We start from the raw sequence: 26,051 nt of genomic DNA, 5'->3' as shown, positions 1-26,051 counted from the left end.
TTGATTTTCAGTAATGTAAAAGCTAAAACCAAATACAGAAAAGTCCATAGGTTTCCTTAATCTGTTTATAAGGGATCTTCAGATACATTAGGAGCTTATAGTAGCAATTGAAAAGCTAAATATAAGAGAAGCTTTATGAAGTACTTATAAAGTCAGTAAGAGGTTTTCTGGGAAACCAGAAAGATAATACTTATTTTTAGCATATTTTCCTGTAGATAAAGGCAGTGAATGTGGAAAGCATCCATCCAAACCCAAAATGAGATATGCGAAGAGATCCCACAATATTCACCAGGAATGTTACAGAATCAGCATTTAGAGAGCAATGTTCTGACAACACCATCTGCTCATTTGTGCTATATCCTCCCATTACAGGCTCTCTTAATGTCTCATGCATGATTTTCTGTGGAAGTCAGTAGGAGTGTATGATTTATTTTGACATTAATATTTACCAGGCTGGTGTACGCTTAAAGTATCCAAGATGCTGAGAATTTTTTCTTGTTTAAAGAGCCATTGAAATAGCTTTCATTTTTCTTTGGAGACATTAACAATTTATTTTGTCACTTCACCACTGTTACATACAAGTCAGACACCATTCACGCTGCATTAATTTAATTAACACCACTAGTGTTTTTACTAGAACTATAGGCTGAGAGAAAAATTTTGGGCTAAAAGTATGCTAGCATTTTGCATTCATCACTAACAGGTGGTGAGACAAAGCTTCAAGTTGTGAAGCTTCAAATTCTTTACTGTTAGGAATTTATTGTAAAATCAAAGTGCAATATACTCCTGTAAAATTCCTTCTGGAATCAGGACGTTGAAACCAGTATTGATCGTCTCTTCCTAAAACTTACAGATATTTGTATTTATTAACATTTAAGAGTTGTCTTGCAGATTCTGTGTAGGTAATGTTCCTGTCACATTGGGTTTTCTTTGAATTTTTGAAGCAAGTCTTACAAATAACATTTTGTTGCTTCGATGAAATATAGTGAGAGTTTGCACAGCCCATGGATTTCAGAACTGTTGCATGACTACATTAAACTATTGATTGATACTCTTTTCATCCAGACGTGGATTACAGAGCTGCCAGATTACTTAAAATAACTGTTATGGATGTGACTCATACTGACAAAAGCAAAGAAATCCCATTCAGAAGAAAACATCTTGCCTCAGCCAAACATTGATGAATATGGATGGTTATACATGATTATATACAGTCAAAGGCTCTTTTTTAGGAGCTAGAGGTAGAAACATATCATTTCAATTTTCCTCATTAACAAAAAGCTTACCAAAGATATGCATCATAGGTATTGTTACAACCCATGTACCAGAGATGTTGCTCTAAAACAGCTCTGTTCTAAGACAGGGTTATGTATTTTCCAGAGGAATGCACTGATATGCCAGAGGAGTACTCATTTACAGGCATGAATAGCAGAGACAAAACCCAGTGTTTATGACTCTCCTGCACATGATTGCATTATTTTTCAAAACAATTTTCCTGTTATTTAAAGGACAGATGTAAAAATGAAAGAACTGTAGTATACTGAAATTCTTTTGATAATTTATATTATTGATAATGGTCTTTTTTGAAGTTGAGTTTTTTATTGCTTTAGGTATTTAATACTACATTTATCGAGGCAGCTATTCAAGGTACAATATCTTTAGTGTTAATAACCTTGTGAAATTTGTGTACTTGAAATGTAAATGTGTTGCCAAACATCACCTCCACTCTTTTTTTAAGGAGCTACAAGAACTTTTGAAACCACACCCGAGAATGTACAATCTTAGATGCTGCAGTCTCAGAGCCCTTTTTCTACTGATGCTGTGTAGGTAAGAAATATTTGCTAAAAATTATGATTTCTTTAATGTATAGTAATACCAGTAGGTTTATAATCAATTTTCTTTTAATTAGAAATATATCTGACCAGGTAACAAAGCCAGAATCTACTTGACAGTTGAATCTTGCCTCTTACAAGATTAAAGAGCCTGGATATTAATAACAGAAATACAGAACTGAACTCCTTCATGAATCATCTCAGCTGCCTTGGTTGTGTTATGGATTTTTTTTTCACTGAGAAGACTGACGGGGGAAGAAAGAAATTTAACTTAAGCAAATGATCCTTCAAACGAAGGATCACTGCATAGAGAGTGTGAATATCTATCAGATGCTTAGCAAATTTAGAAAGGCACATGGTCCCTGCCTGGAGCATAGCACCTTGCCCAAGGACAGAAGCACAGAGTTCACCTAGGTGCACTGTAAGGTTGAGGTAGTAAAATCATCTTTGTGCATTTGTTACTAAATGAGAATGTCTTAAGAAGCATTACCTGGTTAAGACATTGCCTTCTTGTTCTCTATTGATCAAATGATGAAGTCCTTAGGAAAGCTGATTTGTGTTAAGCGGGAAGGTGAAACTGATCCCCTCTCTGTACAAGTAACCCTGCTACCAGTGCAGTTGCCATGACAAAAATACTTAAGATAGAAATGGAGCACTTAAGAATATTTTTTTCCTCGTTTTTATAGAGGGACTATATTTTTAAGTAATTTAGTAAGAAAATGCAAACATGGACATGTTAAACACTATCACTACCACCTTTAACTGAAGTATTTAAAGTCTGTTAGCCAATTCTCTGTGTAGAATTGCCTAACCTATTTGGTCTCCCAGAAAATTCCTCAAGATAAGATTCTGCCTGAGCTTTAGTTCAAGTGGGTGTGCAAACTAATATCTAGATAAAGCCTCAGGCTGGTTCTGAGGACAGATGGAACAGTCCCTTGAAAGGGAGTTTAAACACATCCATCTGCCCTACATTCTCCAGTGCTATAAAGAGATCTTTGCCCAGAACATACACTTGCTCTAGTTCCACCTTCCTTCCTCGTCAGCTATGACTTGCCACATTCTAGTCACGGGATGATTCATGGCTTTGCAGTAATAAAACACTCCTAAGAGACCCACAAAATTTCAGAAGCATTTAAGTAACAAGGAAGTAAAATTCCCTGAGAAGTTCAGCCTGTGGTGTATAATGGCCTTCATTATTATCAGGCAGACTTTGTGAATCCTCTCTTACAGCTTCACATGGCTAAGAGTGCCCAGAAGCACAGACAATTAATTCCTGTACAGCGCCCATGGGAGTTATGTGCATGCACAGCACTTGTTTACCTTGGACACGAGTGCACAGCATTGAGCTGACCCGGTCATGTTGTACCTAGATCCAAACACAGGCTGAGAAGCAGCTCTGCCCCTCGGCCAGCTCACAGCAAAGATGATGCTTAGGGACACAAATGCCTTTCCCAGTGCACAAATCAGGAAGGTTTGGCGAAAGTGCCATTTAAAACAAAAACTATCCTGCTTAGCTCTGAAACAGAAAAATATTTCTCTGCAATATCCAAGAGCCTGAGGTGCACTGAAGCAAGGGCCAGGATTAATCCCCAAGTGGCCCCTTAGATATCCCACTTGTATAAGCTCTGGCTAATGTGTAATGAGAGTTTCCTCTGCTGAGTACTTGGCAATCAATAATGGTGTTGGTGTTTTTTAAAAGTTCAGAGGCAGCCAGAGCCTTGTCTTCCCCATCATACACAGAGGACATGACCTGTCACAACGCATGTGCTAATAGCTTGGTGTGGCACCATCAGACTCCTCCTTCCTAGTTCCCCCTTCCCAATGACATTTCTTCACTTTTAGTACTTGGTGTTAAATTACATTACAACCACACCTCTACGAACGTGCAGACTAAAATTTCTATCCAGCAGGTTGCCTGGATAGTCACTTTCCCAGAAACGTCTTTTATTAAAAATTAGAAAAGGAAAAAACTGAGCCAAATTTATCAGAGTAATCTATAGAACTTACACTTCAAAAAATTATCAGGAACCATCTTAAGTAAATATATGCTATTCGCTTCCAAGAAAGGCTCCCATTTATATCAGGAAGGGTATTTGCAAATTAAAGAATGCCAGCCTGGGTTTATAGGAAGAGATCCCAAAAATTCTGTGGGTTGTTTTTCTCCCCCCTCCCACCCCTGAATTTAAGAGCACTTAACATTATTTAAGTGTTTGTTCCTGTATCTGGTAAGTAGTAACATAATGCTACTGTTTCAACTTCACCCATTAACTAAAAACCTATAACAGTAGTGGCTGTTTTGAAGCAGAGAATTAATCAGTGATGTAGGTGGTTCTGGTGCATTTTATCTACAACGACCGTACAAAAGCCTGTATCCTTGAGCAGGTCAGGTATGAAACAAGTAGTAACACCTCTGTTTGCATCTGGAAGCCCTTTGCCTGTCAGTGGGTTGCCTAAAAATAAAGCTTTTTTCCCCCCTAGCTTGTCCTGAGGGGCAGTGTTTCAAAAGCTTCCTCAGACAGTGTTTGGCATTTTGTTTGCCCCTTCTCTTGGTTCTCAGGTATTTCTGCCTCTTTCATAACGTAAGACTTCTGCCAAAAAGTAGCCAGGAAAAATATTCCTATACGTGTGTCTAGACTGTACTTTTGTTTTAAGAGGTGATATATATTACTCCTTAGGGCAGATGTTCCCTTTTCCCCCCTCCAGTTACCCAATTCTGTTAAGACACTAACTTGGAAGTATCTTAAATAACAAGCAGTTGCTGTACATTCCAAGTTCAGCCTAGCTTCTAAAAATACCAATGTTTTGAGCCATAAGAATAACTAAGGAAATGAAATAATTATAATTCATTTTTTAAAAAAAGCAAACATGGGTCATTGAACCTGAAGAGTTTAACACATGTACGACATTGACAGCCTAGAACAGATAAATATTCCCAGCTGTCAAATATATATTCAGTTTTTCTTCTATAAAAGCCTGTTCTCCCCTCTGTGGCTGGAACAGCTTTTTCAAGGCAATTCTGTACTTAGATGCATGCCAATGTATTTCAAATATATTAAGAAAATGGAGGAACTAAACCATATGCAGTTAGTTAAATATAACAACACAAATACTGGGTAAAAGAGGCTTAGATGCATTGATGAAAAGATGTACATGTGTAAGAGGAATGAGTCACAGCTTTTACTTTTATCCTTTGTGATCCCTGCATAAGGATATATGCCAGGATACAGGAATGTGTGCAGCTGTGAGCTCACCCTTGCTTAGTGAAGAACAGGGCACACGAATTGAAAAGCACTTCAACGGAAACAGGCCATCCTCCCTTAAAACGTAGACAAGCAAAACCACTTAAGCCTCAGAACATCTGTAGGTTCCTCGCCTTTCACTACTGACAATCTGCTACTGAGTATCCCCAAAGTTACTAGGATGGTAACACCACACACTCACCTTTAGGAGGCATCAGGTTCCCCTCACATACTGTTTTACTATGATAGGAATTCTCAAAGATGGCATGGCAAAGTGGCACACAAGGGACCGTGCCCCATTTATTAACAGCCTTCCCATGCCACCAAGTTCTTACTTAACTATAAAAGTTAGAGACCAAAGCTAGGAGGCCACACATCACGTAAGGAAAATCAAGAATTACCTCAAAGGGTACCACAGGTGATTTAAAGGAAGAACTTCCATACCTTAATGCTAAACATTTAAGACATATTTCAGGAAATAGCTGTTAATGATAACACACCAGACCACTCTGCAATTGCCTACTGATCAGGACAACAATATTATAGCCTTACAAATGGACGAGTTTTCCTTTACTATTTCACAATATCTGAAAGTTATTCAGGAACAATCCAGTAAAGCTGTGAAATTAAACTCATGCAGCTCACCGAACAGTTAGCTAAAATCATATGTGAATTACAAAAGCAGAAATATCTATTGCAAGTACAGTATGTTAGAAATAAATTAAATTCAAGTACATTTCTAATTCCAACACTTTTGCGCAACATAAAGCTGGCCTTTCTATTTACACTTATATTTCAATTCGACATGACCATACTTGTTTCTGAAGGACACAACTTACAGGAGAAACATTCTTAATTCCAATGCTGACATTACTCAAGACCATGCTTAGCATTAAATAAAACAATAACATAGTTCTCCAGCAGTAAAGAAATAAAAAAAAAGGAAGAAAAGGGGAATAAATATGATTATTCAAATATCTAAGCCATATAGGTTACAAGACTGCTAATGAAAACCAGCTATTTATGTGGGAATAGAGTCTGGTGAACAGAAAAATCACACAGCAATAGCAGTACTTCAAGACAGTGGATACCATATCTAAAAGCACAGTGTAATTTGGCCACATGCAGTCAGTGAGATTGTTTTAGCGTTTACATTATGCCAATTTAAGATACTGGATTATTCCTAGTGGATGAAAACCACAGTTTCCTGACAGAACAGCTCAAGGTCTCTCAAAAACATAGTAAAATTAAAACTGAAGGAATGAGCTTTGGAAAGCTATAAAAGGCACAGAAATATCATTAGGAAGAGAAAGCAGAGTTTCCATGAGCAGGCCTAGGAGAAGTCGGGAAGAAGAAATTCAGCAGGGATTTATCAGGTCTAGGAAAGACCACAAAACACTGGTATCCCCTTAGCCATAAGCTTGTACTTACACCCTTCTCCCCAGCACTAACCACCACAGCTACAGTACCTGTTAGGGGGAGAATTAAAGGGTAGAGCCAGTTACTCTTAGCAACTAGTCACCTTTCATGCACAAAAGCATTAAATACCTCTCCTGGTGAATATATAGGTGGCTGCTCTCCATCAGCAGACTGATTGCCTGCAGCTGCCCTGGTTTCAGCTGGGGTAGAGTTAAATTTCTTTGCAGTAGCTAGTATGGGACTATGTTTTGGATTTTTGCTGGAAACAGTGGTGATAATGCGGAGATGTTTTAGTTGTTGCTAAGTAGCAGTTACACTGGTCAACGGCTTTTTCAGCTCCCCGTGCTCTGCCGGGTGCACAAGGAGCTGGGAGGGGACACAGCCGGGACAGCTGACCCAAACTGACCAGAGGGATATTCCACACCATATGACGTCATGCTCAGTATATACAGCTGGGGAAGAAGAAGGAAGGGGGGGGGGGGGGGAAGGAAAGGAAAGGAAAGGAAAGGAAAGGAAAGGAAAGGAAAGGAAAGGAAAGGAAAGGAAAGGAAAGGAAAGGAAGCACACACATGTTTGGAGTGATGGCGTTTGTCTTCCCAAGTAACTGTTATGCGTGATGGAGCCCTGCTTTCCCGGAGATGGCTGAGCGCCTGCCTGCCCATGGGAAGGAGAGGATGAATTCCTTGTTTTGCTTTGCTTCCATGCGCAGTTTCTGCTTTACCTGTTAAACTGTCTTTATCTTAAACCATGAGTTGCCTCACTTTTATTCTTCCGATTCTCTCCCCCGTCCCACCAGGGGGGAGTGAGCGAGCGGCTGCGTGGTGCTTGGTTGCTGACTGGGACTAAACCATGACAGCAGCCAGCTGAGCTTACTTGAGTCAATCAGTTATTTGCTTCTCACCTTCATAATCAAAGTTATATCCCCACTTTTCTCTTAGTGTTAGCAATGAGCAGTCAGTACCACTTGTATTTTAATTTATGCAGAGCATAGCCTAAATCTGTGAAGGGTGAGCATACCCTGCTTGCACTCTGGGGGTGCTCACCTTAGGTGTTAGGCAGAAATTAAGAGCAAAGCTATGAAATCTTTTGCTATGGGACTGCTACTTACAGCGTAACAGCCCTTAATGGCCCCAGGTGTCCCCCCCTCAGTTGCTAACCATCAAGACCCATAACAGATGAAGGGGAGAATACATAAAAATGAATCCTGGTGTGGTCTGAGTAAAGAGTTGCAGTTCTGGTATGTGTCTTTCCTAGTCCCTTCGCTTATCCTCCCAGTAAATCTTAGGGTAAGGTTGTTGTGGGGGCCCAGGGTAAAAATGGAGTTTATAATTGGCTATTTATATTTGATTTCTATGGATCATACTTCTAGCTGTTTCTGAACAAAGCAGCGGTTTGCATTCTCACTGTCCTTCACTAAATTTGCCTAACAGGGTTATTTCCATAACCTGTTTAAAAACTGGGTTGTAAAAGTAGGCTTTAAAGAGTTTTTTTTATGCACTAATCTCTGAGACTCACTTCTGTCTCTCTCCAGGAGCTAAACTGAATATATTTTGTTATGTAAAAACCCCTTAACTTTAAATGTTGAAACAAACAATCAACACCCCTCCCATGTACTTAGGTTATAACACTAGTGTCCTATTTACAGAGAAGGTATTAAAGAAGACTGGACTGTTTTCTCAGGTGAAGTGTTAAGAAATTACAGACTTTAAAGTATAAAAGTGTTTTTTCTTTCTTTAATGAGAGACTAATAGAGGTTATAAAATCTGATATTTTCTGGAGCACTATTTTTCTACAGTGGTGAAATACAAACATACAAATGTTTCATGATATGTTATCTGATGGGCAGTAACAGTCAGTAGCCTTGAAAGTAATACAGTATTTTTCTAGAATGTGACCTCTGCTATAATAATGACTTTTAAAAGATTCTCACTTTTATTTGTTCCTTGTAGGTCAATGCAAATTTCTGAAGCTGAAGGAAAAGGTGAAATTCTACCTCCGACTATACAAAAAATAATAAAAGGATACAACAAGTATTTACGTCCATTTTTTGACAGTAAGTAGAAAAGCTGTTTTAATGACTGAGCCATAACATAAGGCAGTGTCTGAGACTCTGCAATGAGAGCAAATGTTTTTTTGCTGTACTTTTTTTTTTCTCCAGTGTTTGACAGTGACTGATCTGATTATACGTGATATACTATGAAATGAGATACAGGGCAATAGCTTTTATGGCCCAAGGTGAAACTCTTATGTTGCAGGCACTTACAAGCAAAACTTCCAGACTTTGTTAGAAACTTGGCTATAACTGTTCGTGTGCCCTCAGTGAAATAAGCTGTAATACCATACCTATTTAAAAGCATAATGTCCCCTAATTTCCTAAATAATAGCCATAAACTTTTTTATTAAAGATAAGAAAGCTTTATGTATCAAACTGTTCATAAAAGCACAGGCATATCTTGTTACCGTACCAAGTATTGCATGCATCTACTATAAGATTGCAAGAGAATTATTTAATAAATGCTTCTTGCCTTGGGTCTCAAAGGTCACTGAACTGGTTCACTGCAGAACTGTGAGGGGAAAAATGAATCAAAAGTGTCAGTTCCCTGTGTCAATAGGCCACAGTCACCAGGTTGGAAGACCCTCACAGTCTACTGCACCAAGGCTGACTTTACTGCCCTGCAGTGCAGTCACCGTTAGGCACCTGGAATCTCAGTGACAAACATGTTCCTTGCTTGAATCAGGCTACTGCATGTATCAGAAATACCAAGGAGTTATGAGGTGGGGTGAAGATCTCTGCCTGGAGTTACTGCAGAGCTGTGAAGAAGAAAGTATTTTGCATATTGAAAAGATGCTCAGCACCATGTGTCTGTCAGAAAATAAACTTACAGAGTGAATGCTAGGTAATAGTTCCTAAGTTAGATATTCAGATATGTCAGAGGTTTCAAATGAAGACTTTTATATGCTTTTAAATCCTGCTTAAAAATGGTTGACTGAAGAGTTCCTCAGACAATACTGTTACCTCTTTCCATCCAAATACCTGGTGAGACTATCCACCTGCTCAATAAGGGCAGTCTACATCGTGCAATTTCTGCATCCATTTCATAAAAATATTAAAATAAAATCTGTATTTTAGGTTTAGGAGAAAGTGAGGACTATGTCATCTGTTTGGTTTTATTGTAATTGTCTCAGCTGATGATATAACTGCTATGAAGTATTTACATGGTTGAAGAAGACTTTCAGCAAAATAAAAGTAATGCTAATAAATTAACCCTTTCTCACTTGAGATGATGCATAACGGAAAGTAACTCTATGTTCAGTGGCCATTAATATATTTCATTCATTGCTTCATGCTAGTACTAGAGATACGTTGGCACTGCCATGATGGATGTGCTTTGGTAGACAGCAAACAGAATTTCATTGCAAAGTCCTATGATAGTAGTTAAGACCAACAATAAAACACTTTAGTGTTACAAATCTCCCTTTGCTAATGTAAGCCAATATTTTTCTCAGCTGTTGTAATGCAGCAAAGCTATAGCTCTTCTTCTGCCAGGGGATTTTGTTCCAAGGGATGCTAAGGGCTTTCTGTGTTTATGTGGAAATCCCAGTGGAGCTCAAGCACAGATCCGGCCTGTGTCATATGCAGAGCCAGTCTAGCACTTCCAGACAGTGCCAGCATTGCTGCATATGGTCGTCACAGCTCAGGCATGTGAACATTGTGTCTCAGAAATCTGTTATGGATCTGTATTAGCCCTACTGCTGAAGGAATGGGATAAGACTCTGAAAAATACCTTTTATTGATGCCATTTCTAAATGCAGGGTTGGTGGTTCTGTAAGAAATGAATTTTTTTTTTTTGTAGAAATAGTTTAGGTTAGGGTGACCCAGGCAGCCTTCATCCCTATTTTTGGACCTGTTGCTTTTTCAAAGATCCTTTGGGGTCATTTTCCATGTGATGAAGGCATGTATACTCGGGGTGGTACCTGCCCAGCCCTGACCCCTCTCGGTTACTGGCAAGGTGGGCTGCAGCCTGGGTGAGATTCAGGTCCAGGAGAAGCTATTTATTTTCTCAGAAGCAGAGTTAATAAACCACCCAAACCCTTAGTTGAACAAATCAGTGGATTATACTGATCTGTGTGACCACAGCTATCTTAGCTTTGTTCCATGTAGTATTTTCCTTATTTCTGTGGATATTATCTGCCTGCAGCTGGAATACCTGGTATCTGTCTTTGTGAGAAAGATTTCAGTATAACTGACTTTACTCAGTATTATATCAATGGCTACAGGACACCTGCTAAATAGTCGATGAAGCCAAAGTATCAATCTAGTAATTTTTACCTCTTCTGTGACTTTATTTTTTTAACCTCCCTTTTTTTTACCCCCCCAATCCTTAACTTCTTTAGTATGATATTTGCATGTTTATAGTAAGAGACTGATCAATCAAAAATACATCATAAGATCAAAGTGCTGGTTAGACTTGGGTAGGATGATGAACAAGTGCATGAAAAAAACAAACCAGGGTGTTCTGGTACTGGTGGAGATCATCAGCTACTATAAAAGCCTGCGCAGTTCTGATTGTGTCAGCCTATCAGTACAGATTTACTCTGAGAAGGAAACTTGTATTTCTAGAAACATGAACAGAAAAGGATGTATACGTATGTTAACCCAGAGGCGTATATTTTCTGTCTGAAGTGCTGAAGTGCAAGAAAGGATTTGCATAAAATGGGGACTAGTATGTTGATGTGCAGAAATATCAGAAAATAATAATATCCTAAAGTCAGCAGCTTTAAGACAGTTGACTTTTTTTTCTTTTGGTCAAGATTCCTTTTGTGAAAGTGTGTGTATTTCTGTCTGTGTGGTCAGTTAGATATTCATTCATAAATATGCATGAAGAAATTTGTCTTAAAACTTGATAATATTATTTGTTGGCATCTACAGTGCTTTGAGCTTAATGTTACCTAGTTGTTATGGAGCAACTGAAATGTGACTTCTATCAAGTGTGAGAGGGTCAGAGGTTAGGTTGAATTTTAGAATAATATAATTAAAATATAATTAAAAGTAATTTCAAAATTATTTGTCCTGGAAATTTTTCTTCGGGCAGGAAATGGGGATTTTTGAAGTGATGCTTACTGCCAAGGTACAATCACACTCTTACAAAATCAGTGACACTGATCTTCTTAATGTTTAGCAAAATGTATTTTTTAATCCTGAAAAGAAAACAAAAAACAAAAAGAAACAAAACAAATGACTGTAAACTGAAGGTTCCTTTTCCCTAAAGCCAGGCGAAAATTTTATGGCAGCTCAGAAGTTCTTAGTTTAATAAACTCTCCATTCGCCTATTTGTTTGTTTGGCCTGTGGGCTGGGACTGGCAGATGACGAGACGTTACCGAAGTGGATACAACCCAGCTAGTGTCATTATCGAGGGGATTATGAAGATATTTTTTCATTTGAATCCAGTGACTGTGCATAACAAACAGTTTTCTTTCTCTGCATGGATTGGAACTAACAAACTTCTAGATTTTAAGCCTGGGTTACTCTCACCTCACTTTAGCTACCTTCTCCCCTACAGGTCACCCCTCCAGACCCTCGCTACCCAAACGCTGACGTTTATGCCCAGTACAGACTGTCATTCCCATCTCTAGGCGCCTAAATTAGGTGCCCAAAGTTAGATTAGTTGAAGCCAGTCTTAGTATGTCAAAGGCTTGCAGACAAGTAAAATTGACTGAGCATTTTATATTCTTCTATGGTGGATGGCACAAACCAGTTACCAAGTTATGGGGGTACTCTACAGTGTTTCGTACAGAGGAATCCCAGTGGACTGGTTACTTGGCTCTGCCCTCATCTGAATGTTAATATTAAGAATGTTCTCCTTCCTTAACTATAACATTTTAATGTCCCTCCTTGAGCTGGTTCATCGAGCAAGTCTTAATTGAACATATAAACCCAGGAAGTTCCACTAGTGAATTAAAAGATTACTGAGTCTAGAATGGTTTTAGCCATTCTTTGTACTGGAATAGGAAATATTCGTATTCTAGTGTTACTAGATAGTAGCCTTTAACGTAGTAATACCGATCCTAGACTTTTAGATAGATGTGAAAGTTGTCTTTAGAAAAGCTGATTATAAAGTAAAATTAAAAATGCACAGTCATTCCCCTTAAATGTGCTACATAACCCTGACACTTTATCTCAGCAATACAAGCTGATTTCAACATCAGGTTCTCTGCTGAAACTGTGTAGACCAATTTTATAACTTGAGGTGCCGTGCCAAACCTCTCTGAATTAATGAACAGTTCCTGCTGACTTCAGTGAGCCTTGGATCAGTTTCATAGAGTTGTTAAGGGATGCATAAAATCTTGTAAATAATTTTATACAAATAGATTTTGTTCTGTGATTAGGTGATAATTTAAGTGTTCTAATTAAAAAGAGAGAGACTAGGAAAAGGTCACAGCTAAGTATATTTGAATATGGAAGCTGCTTTCAAGTGGTATAGAAAAGTGTCATGCTTAAATCAGTTAATCTTAAGGGTGGTTTAGGATATTTTCCTTATCTTTCTAATGAGTAATACGTTTCATGGTCTTAGGGTTCAAATTCAAGAAAACAAATTAAATCTTGAGTCCAACCTTCTATGTAAGACCAATCATCATATTCTTTTTTTCCTTAAATGCTGTTTATATTAAATTCTATGAGTTTAATTAGATGAAGGCATTTTAGTCCTTAGAAATTTACAGTTAACCCCCAAAAGAGACCAGGAGATATCAGAATGTTAGCTGTGTCTAATACCCTTTGACTTAGTGAGGTAAGCTCACAGGGTACATGAAACAAATACCAAATAATCATCATCTAAAGCCTACTGTAAGTGCCAGCTAGCCAATATCTAATCCTCCAGGGAAAAGCAAAAAGCCCAGAATATGTATGGTCAGTTGTAGATTGGAACAAAGCATCTCTTGGATCCCTCCTGAATCTTTAAAATTGTGATTTCATAAATCAAAGACTTGGTGCAAAACTGTGCATTTCAGCATACAGATGGTAAAGTAGTTTCGGGTTTTTTTCCATCATCCCCCCCCCCCCCCCCCCCCCCCCAGTTCTAGAGACTCTAAGTAATGAACAGAGTTCAGTTAGGAAAAAAATCAGTTTAATTGAAGTTTCATGTCTTCTCTAGCTTCCATAAACTGGGATCTTGCTTTGCTTTGTCAAAGAATGTGTACAACTTACTACTGCATACTATTTCTGTGCACTTACTGACACTGGGCAAGCCACCTCTCTGGCTTCTCTTTGAGGAGCTTAGTAAAAACTGTTCCTTAATTTTTATGTTACAAGCTTCCAGAATTTTTTGTCTTCTGGACTATTTCTTTCTCTCAGTTGAACTCTGCTGTTTGCACTTTATTTTTTTCCCAAATCTGGGAAACATATCTTGTCACAGTAATCTCATAACAGTCTTGCCAATACAGTCTAGACTGCAAGGTAACTTAGTTGTGTATTGCTCCCCATTGCAATAGTGCTTCTGCCAAAGCATTATACACACAGATCATGTTGAAATTATTATCTGTGACAACCTCTAGATCCTTCTCAAAGACACTTCTTGCCAAGATGGTTTCCTATCCTGTAGATACTGCCTGCATTATTTGCCCCCACGTTAATTGCTTGCATTTGGCTGTATTAAAATATATATTCTTTGACATGATTAAACAAGCTGTTATGATGATCCCCACCGATTTTTGCTTGCCCACAAACTGTACTAGCAAAGCTACGTCACTGTCTAAAGACCATTGTTGCGAACAAATAGGATTGAAGCTGGATTCCTGCTAGAAATGGGTCTGTCTTCTGATGTCTTCGTATTAACAATGAAAGTTGAGATCTGTCAGAAGGCCTATCTTGATCTGTCCAGTCTTTTCATGTAATGTATATTTGTCGAGAAAGATGTCTTGTGGTGGAAAGTTAAAGGCACAGAAGAAGTCTAAGTGTAACGTATCACTTTATCTAGAAGTCCCGTAATACCCTAAAACAAAGCAAAGCTGGCAATTGGGGACAAAACCAGTTTTTCATGTGTGCTGGTTTTGGCTGGGATAGAGTTAATTTTCTTCCTGGTAACTAGCATGGGGCTGTGTTTTGGATTTGTGCTGAAAACAGTGTTGGTAACACAGGGGTGTTTTAGTTCCTGCTGAGCAGGGCTTACACGGAGTCAAGGTCTTTTCTGCCTCTCACCCCACCCCGCCAGCGAGGGGGGGGGGTGTGCACAGGGAGCTGGGAGGGGACACAGCCGGGACAGTGACCCCAACTGACCCAAGGGATGTCCCACACCATATGACGTCATGCTCAGCATATAACGCTGGGGGAAGTAGGAGGATGGGGGGTGGGGGATGTTCAGAGCAATGGCATTTGTCTTCCCAAGTAACTGTTACGCGTGATGGAGCCCTGCTTTCACTGAGACAGCTGAACACCTCCTGCCCATGGGAAGTAGTGAATGAATTCCTTGTTTTGCTTTGCTTGTGTGCGTGGCGCTTCTTTACCTGTTAAACTGTCTTTACCTCAACCCATGAGTTGCTTCACTTTACTCTTCTGACTCACTCACTCACTCCCCCGTGGTGGGATGGGGAGAGGCTGTGTGGTGCTCTGTTGCTGACTGGGGTTAAACCATGACATCGTGAAGCAATAATAAATTCTTCTAGTGATACTTTTCATTCTAATTCTCTTATAGTTGCATAGTATTTTATCCAGTATTGCTGTAAGGATCAGGTGTTCTTTCAAAAAGCCCTCCCTTTTGAGGTATTTCTGAATGTCAGAATTGGTTTACGTTTTCTTAAACTAAATGAAAATGAGCTAGTACTAACAGCTCAGCAGGGGCTCTTTATGATACTGGCAACTGACTTTATTAGTAGGTATTCAGATTTACGAATACATACGTTATACAGTTGTGGTTTACTTTGTTAGTACAAAGTTAACAGACCGTGATCGTTGCAGTGATTCAAACTTAATTTTTAGGTATGCTGTCTGCCACTCTCCTGGCTGCTTTTTCTATAGGGGTTACTGTGCATATCTGTAAAGTACATTAAGCAACAGTCCTTGTACATTTCAGTAAAAGTTAATGTATTTTAATTAGATTGTGCCCCCGTTGTTGTAACAAGGCACCCCCCTTGGTGTTTCTTTGCCATGTTTTGAGGAGTCGCTTTACTAATGCAGGACAGACCGACTTTAGTTTTCTTCTGAAGATTGGTGTATTTCTTCTGAAGTTGTCATTATACGTTCAATTCCTGCCAAACACATGGACATGTAGGAACTGACTGCCTCATCTGGTACACTGCCCTGTTTCGGACACTGTCAGCAGGAGACCGTTCAGAGGAAGTTCAGGGGAAACCCTGGTGGATAATTATGGGAAGACTCATTCTGTTATTAATACTTTGCTTATTTAGTAAGGTACCATAAATTGTATTTAGCCTCACAAATGAAAAAAAATTAGGATTTCACTATTAATATTGCTCTGAATTTATTAACTGTTAAAGCAAAGCTGTTCTCAGCAGCTTGTACTGTGTTAATAAAGACCCCTTCCATAATTGTAGGGTTGGTTTATTTGTTTTCCCTCCAGACCTCTTCCCTGGCATGTGTCTGTATCTGAGGGGATGTAATTTTCTGCTGAGTTTTCACGAGTGCTTGGCTTGACAGGCTGGCTGCACCGCGTGAGCACTTGGGTTGTGAAGACTGTCAGGTCTAGCAGAGCAGGATGACTTTGTCTTGACTACGCTACCACTCCTTAGCACTTGCACCACAAGGCAGGTCTGTGCTAGGACAATCAGTTTGAGCTTGAAGTACCTCTTAATCTAAGCTAGAAGTATTTTGGTGGTTGGGAGTTGCCCAACACTACAATTCTGTTGTGTTACTCACTAATATTTTGAAATACTACAACAGGAAAGAAAGAATGAAGCGATGTACAAAGTCCTGTCTCTGTGATTCCAGAAAAATTAAACCTAATTTAATTTCAGTAATTTTTCTGGAAAGTCAGCTTTTCCTCTCAGACGTGTAACAACAGCCCTGATGATACTGAAATGCTGCTAACGAACATTTCCCCTCATCTGTATCACCTTAACTAGCCAAGGATCAAGTGTAGTTCCAACCAATAAAATACGATATAATAGGAAAGGGTGATTATTCGCAGCCACATTTCCCACACAGCCAGCTGAACACTGCATTGTCATCTCCTTAGGGTGGTCTGTCATCAAGCATTATGTCTTGCAAGATGAGGTTCCCCACAAATTCTTGTGCGACAGTTAGCAATAATATGCTCTGTTACAGTCATACATGGGAATCTGTAGCAAGGCTTTAAGAAAAAAAATCAGAAAATGGGTTATGAATAATACTTATTTTTAAACTTAATTATTTTTGAGGGTGTGACATTTCTTTTGAGGCTGACAATATTGTACCTGTAATAATGAATCTAGCACCATGGTAAGCATAAGTATCAATTGACCCTGTTGCACCCTAGAAAGTTGAGCTGAGTTTCCTAGAGGGTCAAGTTTTTAACACTGGAGGACAAACATAAATGTATTCTTGGAGTATCAAAACCCCAAAAGAATGGAAAGAGACAGAAGAACAAACTGTCAGTGGTCTGAGAACTTTTCAGTCAAATAACTTTGTTCCAAAATTAACCTCCAAAGTTGTCTTCCAATAGGTGAACAATTTCTTCTAATCTCTATGTACAATTTATATAATGAACACATAGATTACTCTCGAGATGTTGCAAGCCTGCAGTCCTGCTTTAAGCTGGAGCTTTATATTTGAACTTTCAACTCAGTCTCAAACAAAACATTTATAGACTCTTTCAGGAGTGCCCAACATTTAAGAACTTTAACAAATGCATTAAAAATGAAATTATTTTGGAAAAAAAAATACTAATACACTTATACACTTAGAATGACACATTTTTTTCTTGAGTGTTACTCAGTGGGGTAGAGTTAGACTCACCTAGATGGCATCTAGATGCCATTTGGGGGCATATAAGAGATATGTTCATAACGCATTGCAAGGGGCCAAGAGCAGGTTTCTGCAGTGTGCCTGCGATATACCTGCACCATCAGCTACATAGACCTTGCCTAAAGTATTTCTGCATTTCTCACTACTACATTCTCTGCTTCTCAGTTACTTGGAAAGATGCACTTATTTCACATGAATTTCCTTGTATATGTACTCTGTATTCTGCACATATTCAACCAGGAATAATGTCATGAAAGCTCTGCACAAATTCTGCATTATAAAACACATGGCTGGTGATCTTCCTTCTGACACTGTAAAATGCACATTCACAAAGAAGCAAGAGTCCGAGTATACTAATACTACAATGACAGCTATTTAGGTAAGGTGTTTAATCACACTGAATAAACCTTCAACTGATATTAATATTAAAAGGAGAATAAAATGACTAGTTTTCCTTTATAAATGCAAGTATTTAAATCAGAAGTTAACTGCTAACGGACAAAAGCAAGACAGAATGCAGTGATACAATATAGATAATATATTCTCAAGTAGGCAGTAAATAAAGTCATTCAGCTCTCCCATCTGGATATTAACCATGCGATGTTGCCAGGTGCGGCTCCTTAGCTCACTAACATCTGACGGACCAGATGTTACAACTGGAAGAATTCCTTCCACTGCTCTGCATCTCGGAGCAGGAGGGTGTGATGTACCATGGGGACTGTACCTTCCACACCTTGTTGTGCAATATTTTTCCCCAGCCCTTTTTTTTTTCTTTCTAGGGGACAGATATCATATGAACCTGGAAATATTTAGGAAATAAAGCATGTTTATTAAAACCAAGATACTGATAGTCTACAAGTATTATACTTTGGTTATGAAATTGTTAAAATTTGTTCATAATCTAAGTTTGAGGAATATCTCCTTTTAAAAAAGCTACTCTATCTAGGAAAAAAACTAGATCATATTGTGGAATATTTTGTAGCCAGTTCTCCTGAACATGGAGTATTAAAGAACTATGTGCTAGATTCTGACCTTCTCTTTTTTGCAGATGGTCCTGTGTCAGTTGGAATGAGTCTGGATATTGCAAGCATTGATACAATATCAGAAATAAATATGGTACTGTAGCCTTTGCAATTATTTTGTTTTGCGTGTTGATAAGCTAATGTCTTGTGTTTACAGCTGCTGGCAATGTGACTTTGGGGCTTTTCTCCTTGCGCAGTCAATGTCTGTTAGGAGATGGAATTTTGTTTTTCACTACAGGTAGTGGTTATAGCACTACAATAAAGTATAGACATGCAGGTGCAAATCACACCTCTCTCAGACACAAACAGAGATTTGCTACTGAGTATTAATCTTAATGAAAGGCTTGTAGAGTGGTATTTATTTTCCAGATGAAATGTCTAAATCTTTACTCATTTCAGAAAATTCAAGATGTATTAATGTGACTTTGAAGCTATTCCTGTTCCTTGTCATTAGACACAGCTGAACTCATATTGTTTGTCTTTTTTCCTGTTACTGTCACACATTAAATTATTCCAGCTGTGTTTACATTTGTATCATTTATTTTTTAACAAACTATGAAACGGAATATACTTTTCTAATTAAAGAGCTTCCATTGGTACATAGAAATAAAAGGCAAAATTCATTAACCAGATATTCAATATAAAAAAAATAATTGTGTGTGTATATATATAAAAGCATGTACACATATAAATATATATATATATGAAAAAGCATATATATATGTAAGTACCTCATCATTTTATCACTCAGGTTTCCACAGAGGTTGAATATTAGAATCCCTCTGTACTTAGTAAGTATTACTTAGTATTGAGAAAGGGTGAAGTAAGGTTGGAACTTAAGATGAACTTATCATACTGATTAAAACACACCATAAAATCAAAAGTTGATTAAAAAGGTGCTAAGGAATAGTGTGATTTCAATTTAAGACTACAAGGCATATATGAATTGAAGGTGAAGGTCTTGATGAATTTGACACTGCCGTTTTCCTTGTGGTAATGAAAGGATAATTTCTGCTAAAAGATGAGGATTCCCTTCCTATTTCACTAACTTTCATCTTTCTGTGTATCTAAATTTATACAACTGTTTTTAGTTTTCTTAAAAATGCACTATTTAGGAGTTTATGTGAACAAAATGGTGTTTGCAAACACATAAATAATTCTAACATTTTTCAACAAGGCCAAGTGCCAAGTCCTGCATTTGGGTCACAACCACCCCTGCAATGCTACAGGCTTGGGGAGGAGTGGCTGGAGAGCTGCCCAGCGGAGAAGACCCTGGGGGTGCTGGCTGACAGGCGGCTGGGCATGAGCCAGCAGTGGGCTCAGGTGGCCAAGGAGACCACCAGCCACCGGGCTTGTGTCAGCACTGGTGTGGCCAGCAGGAGCCGGGCAGGGATGGGGCCCCTGTACTTGGCACTGGGGAGGCCCCACCTCGAGTACTGTGTTCAGTTTTGGGCCCCTCAGTACAAGAAGGACATCAAGGTGCTGGAGTGTGTCCAGAGAAGGGCAACAAAGCTGGGGAAGGGTCTGGATAGCAGGTCTTACGAGGAGCGGCTGAGGGAGTTGGGGGTGTTTAGCCTGGAGAAGAGGAGGCTGAGGGGAGACCTTATTGCTCTCTACAACTACCTGAAAGGAGGCTGTAGCAAGGCAGGGGTTGGTCTCTTCTCCCTAGTAATAATCAATAGGACGAGAGGAAATGGCCTCAAGCTGCGCCAGGGGAAGTTTAGGTTGGATATTAGGAAAAACTTCTTCACCAAAAGGGTTGTCAGGCATTGGAACAGGCTGCCCAGGGAGGTGGTGGAGTCTCCATCCCTGGAGGTATTTAAAAGAAGGGCAGATGTAGGGCTTGAGGATATGGTCTAGTGGTGGACTTGGCAGTGCTAGGTTAGTGGTTGGACTCCATGATCTTAAGGGTCTTTTCCAACCTTAATGATTCTATGATTAAAGATTTACAGAGCCAGATTATCCTTAAAAAACTCTAACTTCAGCTGATTTATAGTCCAAGACTTAGTCCATCAGCTTTTACTGTAAAATTCCAATGACCGTAACAAAATCTATTCAAGATAATATTTCTTAATGATGTCAACCTCGCATAAAATGCTGGAAAATTTGGCAGTACAAGAGCCAGTACAACTGCTGTCGGTGTGCCAGCATTTAAGAATGGGATATGGAGAGTCACACGCTATTTGTGCCCAACAGCTGTTTCTATATACATTTCTAAAACAGAATAGAATACAGGCCTGCTCCGTATAACAACTTTGTTTTTTCTCTTTCAGGACTACACTGCTACCATATTTCTAAGGCAGCGGTGGACTGATGAGAGACTTTGTTTTGATGGCAATAAGAGTTTAAGCTTAGATGGTCGGCTTGTGGAAATGCTTTGGGTACCAGATACCTTCATAGTTGATTCAAAAAAGTCTTTTCTTCACGATATCACGGTTGACAATCGTCTGATAAGAATATACCCGAATGGAACAGTCTTGTATGCTCTACGGTATGTATATCTTGCATATCAGCCTTTATATTTGGCTTCTACTTACTTTTTAATCTTTCCACGTTAGCATAATTTTATGCTTAAGAAACTGATCTATTTGCAAAAGTAGAATTTGCATGTTCTTGTAGTTTTATGAATATGTAATATTATTGACAAATATGATTTAATTCCTAAATTTAAAAGTAAGACTCATTTTCTTCCCTAAACAGACCCTTTTGCTTTCATGTAGGCCAAATGCAGGATTTGCATTTTGCCATTCCTGTTGTTTTGCAATGAAGTCATCACAGAGGAAAGCAAGCGGTTATGATTGATTTGCATTATTTATTGTGGATTATGCTTTATAATAGGTTTTGATAAATATAGCAAAACTAAAATATATTGCAAAACATCAACAAGGGGTGGCCTTTTTAGACTGCCACTAAACTCAGCTACTCTGGAGTGGTTTCCTGTTTTGGATGCTATTACTTTTCCCCATTAGATACCAGTAAACACTAGTTGTTTTTTCTTCCTTGCAATAGATATTTGCCTGCAAATATTAGTTCAAGAAGGATATATGGCTTATTTTTATTTTTACTGATGAACAAATTTATCCCATTAATAATCAACAATACTCTCTTCCCCCCCCCTCCCCCCTTTCTCAAGGATCACGACGACGGTTGCATGCAGCATGGATCTGACCAAATATCCAATGGATAAGCAGACGTGTACTTTGCAGCTGGAAAGCTGTAAGATGCTTAATGCATATTTTTATACAATTAGAAAAAAATCTGAATTTTTTTTCAAGGGCTGCTAGATATTATTGTCAAAGAGGCTGGAATTCTCGAAGAAGCCAAGGGATGGTATGTGACCACTCCCTGTTGAATTACAATAGTATCCGCATACAAAGGCAAATGCACAAGGTATCACTGAAAATAGCACGGCAGTACCAAAAAGCTGCCATGCTATTAATGATTAAGCAAAATCTCAGGGGATTATCATAGGCCTGGTTTTGCAGCGCATCCTGCAGTTATTCTGTCAGTCTTCAGGGGGAGTTCTGCGAGCAGACATTTTACAGCACAGCCAAGAAGATATTTTATCTGTTTTTGTCTTTCAGATAGTCTTTATTTTTTAATCCCTGAGGCACAATTCCTTTAGGAAAGAAAGAAATTAGAATAAGGCTTATTTGTAAGGCACAGAGTTCATATTTACTTAATTTACTGTCTTTATACTGGAAAAAAGAGTATTTGCTTAGACACTGTTCTGAGATATACGGAACTTTCAATGACTTCTTTAACTGTCTCTGTGCCAGTGCCCTCGGAAATAAAGTAATCAACTGATGGACCAAGACTAAATAAACCTTTATAGGTTCTCATTTTATTGATGTCCTCATAATTTTCATTAAAATATGCTAATCGTTTGTAGACATGGTTGCTTTGCAAATAGCCAAATGTGCATGTTGATAGCTTTTTGCTATTATTCATACAATAAGACTCTCTAAAAATATTTTTGCATGGGATAATGTAAAAGGATACCCAGTCCTCTAAGATGAAAACATATGTTCAAATATGTCAATACCTATTCAAAATCTTTTGGAAGGTTTTTCAGTACTTGTCAAGTTTTATTCTTTACCATTTAGGTCATGTGTGTGTTCCTTATCTCCTGTTGGTAATGACAAATTAGAAGATTGCTGCAAAATTTCATTTTAGACAGAACCACAAAGGAAATCAACCCCAAAACACTTCTGACACAGGATTCCCTCCAAAATTATCAGTTTTATAAGACCTGTTTAGTAAATAGTGATTTGATTTAGAATGTGGATATATCTTTTATTTTCCTTTGGAAAAGCATATTGGTAAGTCAACGCATATGGTTTTACATCAAAGGCATTGGTTAATGAGTCATTTAATATTTTCTCTAGTTCCAGAATGACATGTATGTCCAACAAGTACTTAAATCTTTTTGACAGGATTAAAACAAGGAAAATTCCCTATGTAATTAAAAATAAGCATTTTTCAGAATGATTCCATCTGTTTTTCAACAACACACAAGTGTGTCCTGTCCAAGGGGAAAACATCACGTCATCACAAATGTTTCCATGACATTGGTGTTCAGTTTTAAAGAAAAAAGCTACAAGCAGTAAATGCAAAAGGAAAGAACGTGCCCTTAACTGTGGCCCTTTTCCTTCAGCGCACTGTAATACCATTTTTTGGGTATGATGGAAATGGTGTTTGCGCCCTCATGAGATAAGCTATGACAGTGTATAGATCAATAATGACATCATCCTAGAATAATGCTTGCAAATACCACTACTTGGAATTAAGAATTGTGAATGCAAGCATGCATATAGATCCACACAAATACCAAGGTGTATAAATAAGATGTAAAATATATGGCAAGTATGTGATCTGGAAAAAAGTATTAGGCCGCTTATTAAGTGATTGCTAATGTAATCAATCAATATTATCAAGTAATGGCTTTACACAGTAAAGTATCCCTAGTGGCCTTTACAACATGCTATTCTGCTATTAGTTAATAACATCAGTTGATTTATACTTTCTACACAGCAAAAGACATTTCCGCCAAAATGTCTATTGTTTTTTCCCCTGTTATTGCAACATTTTAGAAGGCAGTACAGGCATGTGTTGGGAGACCGAGTTGCCACTCTGAGTCTCAGCTGATACGGTAGATGTGACATCTGGGGACTTGGAAGGCTCCTGTCTCGGTTCGTGCTGCCGGGGGGTTCATACCACCATTCATTCACACTGGGCTGAGGGCAATTTCCCTCTTCTTCACCCCTTCCCCCCTCCCCAAGCCTTCAGTCCAAATACATATTCATGTTTGGGCCCATCTCTGAACTCTTATATCCTTTTTGAACTTGTCCTTTAACATTTATTCAGTGAAGAGCCATGTGAAGGCACTTAACTTGTGCTTGAGAATCAGGGGAAATTAAAATTAGCAACAGAAAAGTAAAGAAACTCATTTGTATTAGATATTATGAATGTTTAATCCCAAATGTACTATTCCTGTAGTTAACCCTGTTGACATTAACTGCTAATACTGTATCAACAAAGTACAGGAATGAGACATTTTGGGCTTGAGGAATTAGTTAGAATGAAAACTCAGTGTCATGTAAAGAGAATAGAGATTACTTTTAAAAGCCAAGTAACATGGTTTATGGATTTTGTCTCTATAAACTTTTTGAACATTTTATAATTAGTAAAATATTAATCCACTGAATAAAGAACAACTTTGCACAGAGGGAGCACTGTGCTATTTAACTTTACTGGCTATTGAGAAGACTGTCCCCATGAAAATGCTTCACACATAGAATTTTTGAATTAGTATTTTCAAAGAATTTTCATAGGAAAGATCACCAAAACCTACTAATTGTTCAGCTGATGAAAATGGTTCTATTAAGGTGAAACAACCTCCATTTAGACATATGCTTGTTATCACCCATCTGGGCATTGAGAATTTCTCCCATCTCACACCACTTGGAAGACTGAATATCTTCTAAAAAAAAAAAAAGATCTTATCTATCGTGGTACTCTCTAGTTCTTGGGACTTCATTGAAATATCTGCAGTTCATTTATACTGAAGGAAAGTAAAATGAATCCACACCTGGGGTCATGCATAAGAACTGCTTTTACAAACCTCTTTGTTTTGACTGAAGACAATGAAATCATTTGTTTATAGGAAATGTTACTTGTATTTTTAATCTCCTGGGGAATTTCCCAGCATGTGGTTTTAGAGAAGCGGGAACTTATCTTGGACGTGCATGCTTTTGGCTTAGTCTTTTGACACAGCAGTGTTTTGACTTTAACTGCTATAAATGTGCTAGTGTGAGCAGAGATCCCTGGTCATGATACCTTTTCAGAAAACTGCCAGTGATGGTGAAAACACAATTTATGCTTAAAGAATGGTCAGGGAAAGGACTTGCGCGTGAAATTGTCATTTTAATTGGTGACCGACATACTGTTTCCTTGAAATGAAATTTCTGAACTTTTGTTTTGCCTACATTAAATGGCTGTAGGAAATCAGTTCTTTTTTGTCATTGCAAGAAAACAAGCCATTAATTTAAAAATATTAAAATGCTGTCTTCATTTTAATGCATCTTTTTTCTGTTATTCTAGAGCTTTGTTCTTTTTGCAGCATATACCCTTGTGCAATGTATTGCATTATTGTCTCACTGTAATTTACTTACAATTGACTGGAGTCTAAAAATAATAATCAGTTCATGTTTCTGCCCCCTAAGCCTAGCTATTAACTTGCACAATATAAGTCTGTCAAATACAAGAATGATTGATCTAAGTATGCTAAGGGAAAAGATGTTCAAATGCTCCCTGTTAACATGTAAATTACATTAACATAATCTTGAATTAATCATATACACTAGTCTGAAAATTGCCTTCCTTTTAATATAATGGGAAAAAGCTACAGAGGTATTTTAGCTATGATTGTGCTGCGTATTGACAAGCGTGTGCAAAATACGGTCGCCTTCTGTTAGATGATTCATGTCCTGTCTTGGCTCCGAATTACTACTTGAAGGTTAAGAGGAAGTCTCCTGGGGCCCCTGAAGCATGCCACACTGTTGAGCCTGCAGAAACACCAGCATTGAAGCTGGTGTCCTTGGGAAGCATCCAAGCTCCTAAGCCAAAATGTCGTCCCGAGTGACGACCCAAGCCCAGCTCGGGCACAGTGCCAGCGTGCAGCAGCCCTGCTGCTCTTCTCACCCCTCCGTTTCTATGGGAATGAGCACCAAATGCACTGCATCAAGAAACAGCAGCCTGGGCTGCAATGAAGGGCACACTCAATGTTTAGTCCAAATGTTGGCAGTGCTGTAATTCATAAAAACTATATTTCTTTAAAGCTTAGCAGCTTTTGCCTTTAGAATACCATGTGGAACTAATCTCTTCTATTAGTTTGTCATCTATACTAAAATAAAAGATAAAAAGACCACCTCTGAAAAAGTCAGCCTTTAAATTATAAGGCTTACCATGTTATTGGGAGTTTTGTTGCAAACAGGCATTATGTTCTGCCAAAAAAGGCATTGTTTATGTCTAATTGTACTTTCAGACACATAAATCAGAAACAGCTGAACCAAAGTGTGCTCA

At 38.4% G+C, this 26,051-nt stretch overlaps 1 protein-coding gene across 2 annotated transcripts in view; it reads left to right on the top strand.

Moving 5' to 3' along the window:
• The first annotated feature begins 1,744 nt into the window (after positions 1-1,744).
• The window catches only part of LOC142063820 (gamma-aminobutyric acid receptor subunit pi-like), a 41,919-nt gene continuing 17,612 nt past the window's right edge, over positions 1,745-26,051 (top strand). The window contains exons 1-5 of one of the 2 annotated variants that reach the window (XM_075108066.1): positions 1,745-1,827; positions 8,440-8,543; positions 18,494-18,561; positions 20,741-20,958; positions 21,601-21,683. In XM_075108066.1, coding sequence (XP_074964167.1) covers positions 1,772-1,827; positions 8,440-8,543; positions 18,494-18,561; positions 20,741-20,958; positions 21,601-21,683 — 529 coding nt within the window. In that variant the 5' untranslated portion in view covers positions 1,745-1,771. Of the gene's footprint in view, positions 1,828-6,961; positions 7,728-8,439; positions 8,544-18,493; positions 18,562-20,740; positions 20,959-21,600; positions 21,684-26,051 lie in introns of those variants that run through there. The other variant, XM_075108065.1, reaches the window with a different exon arrangement.

The sequence above is a fragment of the Phalacrocorax aristotelis genome, chromosome 12 (genome assembly GCF_949628215.1).
Source record: "Phalacrocorax aristotelis chromosome 12, bGulAri2.1, whole genome shotgun sequence".
NCBI lineage: Eukaryota > Metazoa > Chordata > Aves > Suliformes > Phalacrocoracidae > Phalacrocorax > Phalacrocorax aristotelis.
The sequence above is the reverse complement of the archived record's forward strand: the minus strand, read 5'-3'. Positions and strand labels throughout refer to the sequence as shown.